At 42.7% G+C, this 12,643-nt stretch overlaps 1 protein-coding gene across 2 annotated transcripts in view; it reads left to right on the top strand.

Moving 5' to 3' along the window:
- SP1 (Sp1 transcription factor) overlaps window positions 1-12,619 on the top strand; it is a 44,477-nt gene extending 31,858 nt beyond the window's left edge. For both annotated transcript variants that reach the window (XM_061415921.1, XM_061415922.1), the window contains exons 5-6: window positions 472-671; window positions 1,071-12,619. In XM_061415921.1, coding sequence (XP_061271905.1) covers window positions 472-671; window positions 1,071-1,384 — 514 coding nt within the window. In that variant the 3' untranslated portion in view covers window positions 1,385-12,619. The remainder of the gene's footprint in view (window positions 1-471; window positions 672-1,070) is intronic.
- Window positions 12,620-12,643: the final 24 nt, after the last annotated feature.

Genomic DNA, 12,643 nt, shown 5'->3' with positions numbered 1-12,643 from the left:
GTGTGCGTGTGTGTCTTGAGAAGTCTTTTTTCTTTTTGTAAGCTTCACATATCTGCACATTTTGATGTTTATTTATTTATAGCTACACTAGGTCTTTGTTGCTCTGTGGGCTTTTTTTTGTCGTGATTGGGGGCTACTCTTTGTTGTGGTGCACCGGCTTCTCATTGCAGTGGCTTCTCGTTGCAGAGCACGGGCTGTAGGGCCCGCAGACTTCAATAGTTGCGACTCCTGGGCTCTAGAGCACAGGTTCAGTAGTTGTGGCACAGACTTAGTTGCTCCATGGCATGTGGGATCTTCCCGGAACAGGTATTGAACCTACGTCTCCTAAGTTGACAGGCAGATTCCTTGTTTTTTTTTTTTTAATAAAAACTTGGATTAGTTTTGAGTGGGTCCAGTAATTACTATGGATATTTTATGACTCTAATTTTTGTCTCTAAAATGAACAAAGAATAATTGTGTTTTCACTTCCAGGGGCTCTGGGGATCCTGGCAAGAAGAAACAGCACATTTGTCACATGCAAGGCTGTGGCAAAGTATATGGCAAGACCTCACACCTACGGGCACACTTGCGCTGGCATACAGGCGAGAGGCCTTTCATGTGTACCTGGTCATTCTGTGGGAAACGCTTCACACGTTCAGATGAGTTACAGAGGCACAAACGCACACACACAGGTGAGCGGGAGCTTGGGAAGGGAGAGGTAGTAATGGACCAGAACGAAAAGACAAAATATACCTCGGAAGTAACTAAAATTTCTGAGCAACTTATGTTTGAAATTGAATGTATGGATCATAAATGGCATTGGAGTTAATCTGAAAACCCTTAAGAAATAAGGATTCTGAAGGTCCTATCTTACTTTTCTGCTACACTTCTTCCTTTCTGAGTACTCTCTAATCTTTACTGCCCCCCCCACCCCAAAAGACAAAAGATAATCACCAGAATTTTCTTGTTTTTAATCACCTTTTAAGATGAGCCTTATTCTGCCGTGTATGGTTTGAAGGGAATGACCTGAACAAGGTACCCCTACTTCCTAAGATGTGATTTTCTCATCTTCTTACTCTTCCTTTACCTAGGTGAGAAGAAATTTGCCTGCCCTGAGTGTCCCAAGCGCTTCATGAGGAGTGACCACCTGTCAAAGCATATCAAGACCCACCAGAATAAGAAGGGAGGCCCGGGTGTAGCCCTGAGTGTGGGCACTTTGCCCCTGGACAGTGGGGCAGGTTCAGAAGGCAGTGGTACTGCCACCCCTTCAGCCCTTATTACCACCAACATGGTAGCCATGGAGGCCATTTGTCCGGAGGGTATTGCCCGTCTTGCCAACAGTGGCATCAATGTCATGCAGGTGGCAGATCTGCAGTCCATTAATATCAGTGGCAATGGCTTCTGAGATCAGGCACCTGGGGCCAGAGACATATGGGCCATACCCATCAACCCTGGGATGCAAGGTAGCATGGGTCCAAGAGACGTGTGGGAGAGTGAGCCATGAGGCATTAAAAATGCATGGTGGTGGGAAGAATTGGGGGTGGGATACAAAAGAAGAGATGGGGTCCTGGCACCCACCTGTATCATCAGTACCTTCTTAAAGTGGGAAACATAGTGAAAATTCTGTTGGTACCACCTTTGGTGCCACCTTTGATGAGCATTTGTTTGACCCCAAACAGTTTCTTAACACTTCTTACCCCAGCCTCCCCCTTCCTGCATTTCCCTTCTCAGCTCCCCCATGATGGATCCCCCCCTTTCCTAAAGCCATCATGCCTTGATAAATATATATGATCATTGAAATACTTTTTAACAAAAACAGATTCTATATTATATATATATATATAAAAGATATATAGAGATGCATTTGCAGGGGTTGGCTGGGAGGAGGAAGGAGACCATTCTGTGACCAAAATACCTTGGTCATTTTTTTTATATTGCCTTATTTCCTTATGGCTGAGCCTTGTTGTGACACATCAAGATTTCTAATAGATGTTGTCTTGGCTTCCCACCAGATTAAGCATTTATATGCTCTGCTTTTAGTTTATATATACATACATAATGTTTTCCTTTCTTAATTTTGTCTTTTAATTTGGGATCAGCTTCTTGCACTCTTTCCCTGACTCAACCCTTTCTGTCTCCCCTTCTCTCGCCTGATCACTTCATATTTTGTTTTTGGTAGTGGTCCCTGGATGAGGCACTTCTGTCATTTTTTAATAAAGTCCTTAGTCCCAGCAGCAGAATGGAGAAGCCTTGAAGCTCAGGCGAATGCTTGAGGTAGCTGTGAAGAGAGTGTTCAAAATACTACTGACGCAGGCACCCTTTTGGTGCTGGAGAGTCAAAAGCACCTCTCTCTTCATTGGCTGCTCTAAGCATCAGGAATCAGAAGTCTTTCTATGGAATTGTACAAGAGACCCTTTGAAAGTTATAGTCTGGGATCAGTTTGTCCAAACTGTGAAAAGATGGTCAAATAATAGGTAGGAGCTTTCAGTAGGAAAATGATGTGCTCAGAAGTGGAAGTGACTCAAGTAGTTCAGTTCAGGAGTTGGAGTGTTTGGACCTTTGTGCAACTTCTTCCAAGGTAGCTCTAAGCTTTGATGTGTGGGCTTCTGAGTTCACGTTCTGAAAGGAAATACACTTCCTCTTTTGAACATCTCCAGTAGTTGCTTTCCCATTATGTTATTACAGAGCATCAGCCAGTGACTCTGTTCTGGATTTCTATTCTGCAGAACTCCAGAGCATGGATCAGTGGCAAGGCAGTGGTTCTTTGATCTTTCCCCTTAACTCTTTGTAGGGTGGCTCCTGAGGGGAAAGGAAGTGCTCATGATCATGGGAATGATAGCCCAGAACAAAAAGAAATCTTGTCTTACCACTGTGGCTTATAGGGGAGACCAGGGAAAACCATCCTGCTTTTCTCCATGGCCTGATTCCTGAAGAGACTGATCCAAAAATTACAGCGGCAGGGAACTCTTAGTGCATTTGGCACTGAGATTTAAATGCAACCAGAGTTGTCCTCAAGGCCCAGCCATTAAAACATTGTCTCTCTTGACTTTCTGGTATCTCGTCAGAGAGCTTTTCACTGTGAGGAAGTGTGGAAATGGCTGTGTGTATGTGTGTAATCTGTTAGATTGGGGATAGGTTTTCTGTTAGCCAATACTATAAGAGACCTGCAATAAAAAATTACCCTAATCTGATAGAAAGTGAAGTGTTTGTGTATGACCGTGTGTGAATGTGTGTTCGTGCTTGTATATATCTACACACAGATGAGAAATTATATTTGAAATTGTTGGAAAATAAATCAAATTCAGATCAAAATGCCTTTCAGGCCCATTACCTAGAAATCTATCTTAAAACCTGGGTATGTTCCTGAGGTCATTGCTTTGCTTTTGCTAAACTAGTTACAATTATGAATGGGGGATATTCTACTGCACTTTTAAAAGAAGAAACTATTTTTGTGTTTGAAAGTGAAACCAACATCCAGATCTATAGTAGAGTCCTAATTCCTCTCATAATTTTGTTTACCTTGACTATAAATAGATGATGCCATGATTCTACTATATATTTTATATAAAATCTATCCAAATTAGGGTTTGGGTAAGTTTGTGTTGTTGTTTAACCTGAAATACAATAACTGTTAATATTTTAAACAAAAGCTCACTCCATTTGGTCCTTTGTCTGCAGACTTAATAGTGTTTTTGACACAGAAGCTATTGCAAGGAGCTTTCCCCTTATCAAATTGCATTAATACTGAAGTAAAAGTTATCTGCCCAGCCATTTATCACACTCTTTGTTCCCACTCAAAGGCAGAACTCTGAACATGTTATTTTATATCTGTAATCATGTACATAGGCATCTTCTGGAGGAAAGGGGCAAGATAACTCACTGGAGTGTGCAGTGTTTTGATAGAACATTTCAAGGAATGGAATCTTCCCCAGAATGAAATTACTAGATGTAATCTAGCTTAATGATGCTGAAGCTTATACACTTTTAGGTTATTTGATGATGGTTTTCTCTGGGATGGAATGCTGGTTTACCCCCAGCTCTTAGCACAAGCAAATTTATATCCAGTTCTTTCCACTTGTCCTAGTTCCTTCTCACCAAGGAAGCTCAAGATTCAGTATCTTGTTTGGCCCTAAAATGAAAGCCGCTACTGCTTTTATCTCCCAGCAGCAGTAAGTCAGTCAGTCTTTTCCACAGCACGTTAACCCACATTCCTTGAGTCAGGAGCTTATTGCTGAAAGTCCCTTCCCCTGAACTTTTTGCCAGAAGAAATTAGTGTAACTGACAGGCATATTGATTCTATTTTTTTTTTTTTTCACAAGTTGCTCTTTTATGTAACTTTCTAATGACCAAACCTTGTGGGGTTGGGGGTGCCCAGAGAAGTGATAATATTATTCCCTTATCCTTTCAGGTTGCCTGTTCACATATATCTGCTTATCATTTGATTGTCTCACTTTTTACCCAGAGCAGTAACAACCCACATCGTCTTCCTTCAGGGACTTCCCAGCGGGCACCCTGTTTATGGGTGCCATGTAGAATGCAGTGTAACAGATATTTTTCAGAATTCAGAATAGAACTCTTGATCCCAGAATGTATAGACTGAAGTGTTGGGTAAAGATTATGACTGGGGGAGGGTTAGAGACAAAGGCTGTAAATTACTATGGCTGATTGATTTATTTCTACTATATACATATATATATTTTTGCTTTTGTATATCCTATATAGGAAACTAAGCATTGTATTTTTTTTTTTTAACAAATCTGAGAAAGCACTATGAACTGCAGATGTTTGACTTTCAGAATATATTTTGTATTGTTAATATCTTCACATTGTGTGAATACTGGAAGCTGCAGATCTTTGCTAGGATGCAATAAATTTATACACTTTTTGAGGGGTTCTTCTGGGGGTATTAATCAGGCCCCTGTTACGCTTTTGGGGAGCTCTGGTGCTAAAGTTTTCATTCAGTTGTAAGTACCCTGATGCCTTTTGGACCTTGGGATCAGATCAAAGGAGTTCTGATCCAGGTACCAAGGAAAATGAGGATAGTCTAGCTGCCTCAAGTGAGGGGCCCTTTGCATAGCTCTCCTTCCCCCTATTCAAGTACCCTCTTGGAGTTGGGAGGAGGAATGTGAAATCTCAGAGTTTCATCTCCCTTAGAAGAGAGCCAGTAACTTATTATGCAAGGATGAAAGGTGGCAGCAGTAGCTTTGGGGAAAGGGAGGAGGATATGGCACTTCTCCAACCCCGGAAAACATTGCTTTTGAAAACTGCTGATAAACTATGGGTAGGTTATTACTTTTGTTTAGGAGCCTGTGTGCTCTGCAGTGCCTCTCTTGGCTCTACTCCTGGGGTACAGACCTCATCTAGGAGGATGAGGAGACCAGCTTTGAGGTTGACCTGTTTCTTTTCTTTGTCTGTCTTCCCTAAACACCAGCTCCCAGGAGGACATTAAGCAGCCTTAAGCTTAAATTCCTACTCCCTCTTGCCAATTTAGCTCACTTGCCTTAGATCGAAGTATGGGAAAGGGGGGAAAAAAATGGGAGTCCCTGGTTTCATTCACCTCCTAGGTCTTCTCCAGTTTGATTTCCCCAAACCCAGAAAGATTGCCTCCACAATGTTCATTTGAGGGAAATGAGTATTTTGTCCCATTTTCTCCCTTCCTCATTATCACAACCACAGCCTGCCTTGTCCCTGCTGAACAAGAAGAGGCATGATCTGTCCCTCAATTCCCTTTAATATCCAAAAAAAAAAACCATAAATAGGTCTCAAGTGAGGCTGCCGTGGGTGGTGAGGACTTTGTTGATACCTCTCCTGGGGTGTGTGTTTTCTCTTCCTCGCCTTCAGGAATTACACTGTGCCTTCTCCACAGAGGAATGGGATTCTCTACCCAGCCCCCCACTTTGCTAGCAGCTGCTCTTAAACAGTGTGCACAAGGGCAAGTCTTCATATTTCTGATCACCCCTTTCTCCCATTGGCATCCCATAGCTCTCACTTGGAATCTAAGGTGCAAAGATTTTGGGGAAAGTTGGGGAAAATGTGCTGAGATTGGTCTGAGGAGACTCCTTCTACACATACCAATGGCAGCTGCCCTAGGGCCTGCTTCCTCTTCCAGAGTCTGTCCTCCTCTGGGAGGAAGGGGCAGTGCTCCGGTCTCTGGTGCCTAAAACAAGTTTATTTCTCTCTCTTAACACTGGCAATAACCAGTCTCCATACCACTGTTGCCTTTTTAAACTTCTTAATAATCTCATGCTGTGTTTGTTGTTGGTTTCAATCCGATTATCACCTGGGCTGTGGGGAAATACTTTTAAATGCTCTCTCATCTTTCTTGCTCTTTTTTCCCCTTGATCTTGTGTATGTATGATGCTAATCTCTTGTCTTAGTTTCTTCCTGCTCTTTTGTATCTTACTTTCTTGTTACTTTCTTGTCTTTCCCCTGCCTTTTGTCTCTGGGTGTTTGGGGGCTTTTTTTTTTTTTTTTTTTTTTTGCCTTTTTGTACAAAGATTAGTTCAATGTAGTCTGTAGCTCCTTTGTAAACCAATTAAAAAAAAAAGTTTTTTAATAAAAAGCCATGTCTCTGGTGTGTTGAGAGGGTTGGGATTGGGGAGAATATGGTTATAACTTCATATACTAAACCCAAAATGAAGTTTTCTAGCTACACTGTTAATACATGTTAATCAGTGCAGTGTCCTACACTTAACTCCCAGGTAAACAATTCATGACCAGATCAGTGTGCCAGGACTACACAGAAATGCAGCAGATCCAGAGGAACAGGGACAGTTTGAACTTTTTTTTCTAAATTAGCTTCTTTTTTGAAATATTTTTAAATTCAAAGGAAAGTTGCAAAGATAGTGCAGAGGGTTTCTATATTCCCCTTTCCCAACTTTCTCCGTTGTTAACATTATCAGGATATATTCTCCAAATTAAGAAACTGACATTGGTACATTACATTAGCTGAATCCTAGGCTTTGTGGGCTTTATCCGTTGATGTCCTTTTTCTGTTCCAGGATCTGTGGCAGGATACCACATTGCATTTAGTTGGTGTGTTTCCCTAGTCTCCTCTGTGACTGACAGTTTCTTAGTCTTATTGGTGACTTTGACAGTCTTTGAGAGTACTGGCCATGTTCTGTAGAGTATCCCCCAATCTGAATTTGTCTGATTTTTTTTTTCTCATTGTTAGACTGAGCTTACAGGTTTTGGGGGGAGAAAAAAGTACTACATAGGTGAAATGCCCTCATCACATCCTATCAAGGGGTGTGTGATAGCCATGTGACATGGATGGTAAAACCTTTATCACCTGGTTAAGGTAGTATTTGCCTGGTTTCTTCACTTTCTCTTTCCCTATTCTTTGGAAGTGAGTCTGCTGCTGCTGCTAAGTCGCTTCAGTCATGTCCGACTCTGTGCAACCCCATAGACGGCAGCCCACCAGGCTCCCCCGTCCCTGGGATTCTCCAGGCAAGAACCCTGGAGTGGGTTGCCACTTCTTTCTCCAGTGGATGAAAGTGAAAGTGAAGTCGCTGAGTCGTGTCTGACTCTTAGTGACCCCATGGACTGCAGCCCACAAGGCTACTCCGTCCATGGGATTTTCCAGGCAAGAATACTGGAGTGGGGTGCCATTGCCTTCTCCGGGAAGTGAGTCTAGCCCACCCTTAATGGGGTTGGTGGAAAGTAAGCTTCTGTGAAGAAACTGCCTCTTTTTTATTAATTTAAACTAGCAAGTACTCATGTATATTTAAGTGGGTGGTTATAATCCAATTATACAATATTTTTGTTGCTCACGTTGTCCCAGCTTTGAACATTGGAAGTGCTTTTGACGTCTGTGTCCCTTTGATATGTCTACATCCTCTTTTTTTTTTCTTGAGCACTTTTTGATACATAAGATGCTTCAGGCTCATACTGTATTTTCCCTGCCCCAGCCCTAGATTGGCCATTTCTCCAGGGAACCTTTGTTCTTTTTATTGGAGAATGGTAGTTCGAAGCCAAGATCTAGCTCCAACATATTTTGCATTCAGTTAATACCAACCTGTGTCTAAAATGACTGAATCTGGATTATGGCCCCTTGAAACTGAAATTGAAGTTAACGCTAACAGCCTTTCCCATTTCCTGTCAGCCTGTGCTTTTACTTGCCTTCGTACCTATCTAAGAATCCTTGATTGATGGTTTATACTGTAACTACCAGCATTCTTGATTATTTTTGCTCATTTGACCCCTTGTGTCCACTTCATCAAAGCACTCAGTCATTTGATTTTCTTATGTAGCTATTTGAAATACAACATTTTAATGTTTGGCTTTACTGGAGGGGTTTTTATGAGGAGGGGCTGTATGTTTTTTGGCCTTAGGAGTCTTATGTGGCCCTTTAAATAGTTCTGTCAGCTATTCAGTCAGCAAACATTTATCGAGCCCTTACTATGTGCTAGGTTGAGGATAAAAGAAGTCCAGGCCCTGCTATCAAATACTTAATAGTCTGGCATAGTAATGTAGAACTGCAAGTTTCCCAGTCTTGACCCCATTTTTCAGCAGATAATTTGCTTCTTATTTTACAGAGAAAACAGAAGCATCAAAGTTCTTCAAACTTCCCTCCAATTTCCCATCAGATTTCCTCAAACTTCCCTCTCTTCTCACGTCTGCGTGTTCGCCAATACCAGTTTGCCCCCTTCTCCTAAGGAGAGAAGTGTTTTTCGTTTGCAGGGCCAAGCCTGCCACTAGGGCTCTCAACCTCATTTTCTTTGACTTCTTTTTGTTCTTTGTTTCAATAGTATTTTCTCCTTTTAAGTCTCTCCTGGAGAGACCTTCCGTCAGCCTATCATGGTGGCTCAGAAGGTAAGGAGTCTGCAATGTGGGAGACCCGGGTTCAGTCCGTGGGTTGGGAAGATCCCCTGGAGCAGGGAATGGCCACCCACTCCAGTTTTCTTGTCCAGAGCATTCCATGGACGGAGGAGCCTGATGGGCTACGGTCCATGGGGTCCCAAAGAGTTGGACACGACTGAACAACTAACACTTTTGACTTTTCAACCATGTTAAAATCTGCCTTTCTGCCCACCTCTCCCATTTTGAAAAGCCTCTGCTGCTGCTTCAAGCTGCTAACCTAATTCTTTGCATTTCCAAAGTGAGTGAGAGTTTAATTTTTCTCTTAGCCACCTGTCTGGCCATCGTTTACCAAGTCGCTCATCAGTACCAGCACCCTGGTTGCCTGCTCCAATGGCCTTTCAGCCCGTAGCCTCTTCGACCTCTTTCCAGCAGTGTGTGTCTCAGTCCTTTCTTCCCATGAAGTGTGAAACTGAGGCACTTCTGGTTTTCCTTCAGCCTTTATATGTTTTAGTCTCCTTCATAGCCACTTCTTCCTCTGTCCCTGGAATAACTGGCATTCCCCATCCTGGGTCCTTTCATTACTCTCTCACCCCTGAACAAGTTGCATTCTCTCTTCTCTTTAGCTATTACATACATGTTGGTGACACCTAAATTAAAATCCCTCACTTTTTTCTCAACCTGGCAGCCTGCTTAGTAGATATTTTCATCTGAATGTCCCACAGATAACTCACTCAACATGTAAGGAAGAAAAATAATCCTTTGTGTTCCTTACCTCACTTGCCATTAATACTCTTGATCATGTATACTTGAAATTTCAGAATCATCTTTTAATTCTCTTTCATCTATCAACATTCATTTGATTACTAATCCTGTCAATATTACTAACAGAGTGTATCTCCATTTTCCCCCTTCTTTTGGGTTTGGTTTTTTGGCCTCTGGGCTTGGAGGATCTTAGTTTCCCAATGAGGGATTGAACCCAGGCCCATAGCAGTGAAAGCTTGGAGTTCTAACCACTGGACCACCAGGGAATTCCCTCCCTCTTTATTTCCACTGTCCTCGCACTCACCCTGGCTACTGCTTAGGTCTTGTAACTGATCTCCCTGAGCCTCAGTCGTCCATCTTTCACGTTGCCACCAGACCCCTGCTTAAAATCCTTTGCTTTTAGGAAAAGTACAACCTTTCCAGTCTGGTCCCAGTTTATCTCTAGTTGTGATTTTCAGCTTCGCGTCTCATACCCTTTTCTCCTGCTCAGTCTCTGCCCCTCCCCCATGGCCTGGCCTCAACACGCTCTTTGTGGTTTATACCTGTATTCTTGCTGCCTTTGTTCTTGCTGTTCCTTGGCTACAATAATCACCCTCCTTTTATTTGTTTTCAGTGTGATTACCTTGAGACAATTTACATATTCCTTTCTCTGTGAAACCTTTGGACACCTTTCTTCCCTTGTCTTCTCTACCCTGAACACAGTTTTAGCTTATTTGATCTTTCTGCTTGTGTAGCTCCTTGTTCATACCCTCTAGCTAGACATAATTTTCCGGTTGCTTATTGGTATTTTCTCCTGCTTTTCTAGACTGAGTTCCTGGAGGGCAAGAATCACATGTATTTTGTAGGTTCAGCATTTAATGAAATACCTTTTTTAAGACTAGGATCTAATATTTTTTGAGTTGAATGGATAAACTCACTTTAGCTTTGTCATCACTGGGGTCAAAAATAAATTATTGGGCCACTACAGACTTTAATCAGGGGATCCTAATGAAGAGCTTTGTGTATGTGGAATCCAGGAAGCCTTCCTTCCTTTGCTGAAGTTCTTTCTCAGGACCTTCCTGATCCCCCAGCTCTCAGATCCTTACCCCTTTTCCTCCTCATCTCAGTTCTGAACTCTGCCCAGAGCATGTAGAGTTCCCATAAACCTGACTGGAATGTTTCTATATTGAGAGACAATATTTTTGCCTTGAGAGTAGTTATCCAAGGCTGTGGGTGAGGAGACTGCCTTCCTGCCTGCTCCTTACCTTGCTCTCCTCTGATAACTCCTGATGCAAGAAGCTCTTTTACCTTCAATTCCCCCCTCAGTCCCAGACTTCAGTTCAGTTCAGTCACTCAGTCGTGTCTGACTCTTTGTGACCCCATGAACTGCAGCACGCCAGGCCTCCCTGTCCATTACCAACTCCAGGAGCCTACCCAAACTCATGTCCATTGAGTTGGTGATGCCATCCAGCCATCTCATCCTCTGTTGTCGCCTTCTCCTCCTGCCCTCCATCTTTCCCAGCATCGGGGTCTTTTCCAATGCGTCAGCTCTTCGCATCAGGTGGCCAGAGTATTGAAGTTTCAGCTTTAGCATCATTCCTTCCAATGAACACCCAAGACTGATCTCCTTTAGGATGGACTGGTTGGATCTCCTTGCAGTCCTAGGGACTCCCAGGAGTCTTCACCAACACGAGTTCAAAAGCATCAATTCTTCGGTGCTCAGCTTCTTTATAGTCCAACTCTCACATCCATACATGACTACTGGAAAAACCATAGCCTTGAGTAGATGGACCTTTGTTGGCAAAGTAATGTCTCTGCTTTTTAATATGCTGTCTGGGTTGGTCCTTCCTTTCCTTCCAAGGAGTAAGCGTCTTAATTTCATGGCTGCAATCACCATCTGCAGTGATTTTGGAGCCCCCCAAAATAAAGTCAGCCACTGTTCCACTGTTTTCCCATCTATTTGCCATGAAGTGATGGGACCAGATGTCATGATCTTAGTTTTCTGAAATGTTGAGCTTTAAGCCAACTTTTTCACTCTTGTCTTTCACTTTCATCAAGAGGCTTTTTAGTTCCTCTTCATTTTCTGCCATAAGGGTGGTGTCATCTGCATATCTGAGGTTATTGATACTTCTCAGTCCCAGACTTAGATCTGGCAAAGGAAGATAGTTGTAACTGAGTGCAGCATTCCACCTGCCTGGACTCCTAGAAGAGCCCAAGGAGGGATGGGCAGCTATCCATCAGCCTCAAAGCCCTGGTCATGCCTCTAGCTGCTGCTTCACACTACTGGGGCTTTGATACCCTCATGTAAGCTCCTCGGAAGACAGACTCCAGAATCATCCTGCATCTAAGCCAGATCATCCCTAGAAAGGGTTTCCAGGTAGCCACCAGCGGAACAGAAGGCTAGGAAAACAGGGAACCAGAATTCCTCTAATTCTCATGAGAGCCAGTTCCACAGTTTCTTCTGGGCAGTAATCTGATGGAGCTGGACTCTTGTCTCTCGATTGCGGCACGGGATCTACACCGCTCTCCTTCCATCTCCACGCTGATGTTCCCTCTACACACTCTGAGCCCTCCAGTCACAGTCTGCAGTTCCTGCAGCTTCATAGATTCTGGAGATGTACTGTGGATATGAGTCACTCCAGGAGGCCCTTTCTGACCCCTCACTGTATCCTGAGTTTCTCCTATGTTTGCTGACCTCTGGTGGTGATAGTTTGAACTGTACTATCTTTTTATAGTGGTTGGCTGACAGGTATTGGTACACATTTTCTCAGTCCATATTCAAATACTGTGTTAAAAGAAAATATTTTTTACTGCTGAATTTTGTATTTTCTTTCAGGCATCATGGCCATAAATGCAAAAAAAAAAAAAAAAGGAAAACAGGACCTGGGCTTTAGAATCAGACTTACTACGTCCAATCCTAACTGCTATTTCCTGACAGAGTGACCTTGGTCAAGTTACCTAAATTCAGCTTTCTTACCTGTAAAGTGAAGATAATAATAACTCAATGGCAGAATTAGATGTGATGATTGTAAAATTCATAGCCCTAGTCGTGCCCTAGCACATAGGTGCTCAATAAAGTTTGTTACCTTTTCTATAATGGTGATCAATGTGATTTTTTTAA

The sequence above is a fragment of the Bos javanicus genome, chromosome 5 (genome assembly GCF_032452875.1).
Source record: "Bos javanicus breed banteng chromosome 5, ARS-OSU_banteng_1.0, whole genome shotgun sequence".
Taxonomy (NCBI): Eukaryota; Metazoa; Chordata; class Mammalia; order Artiodactyla; family Bovidae; genus Bos; species Bos javanicus.
Note: the sequence above shows the minus strand (reverse complement) of the source record. Positions and strands in the feature narration are given on the sequence as shown.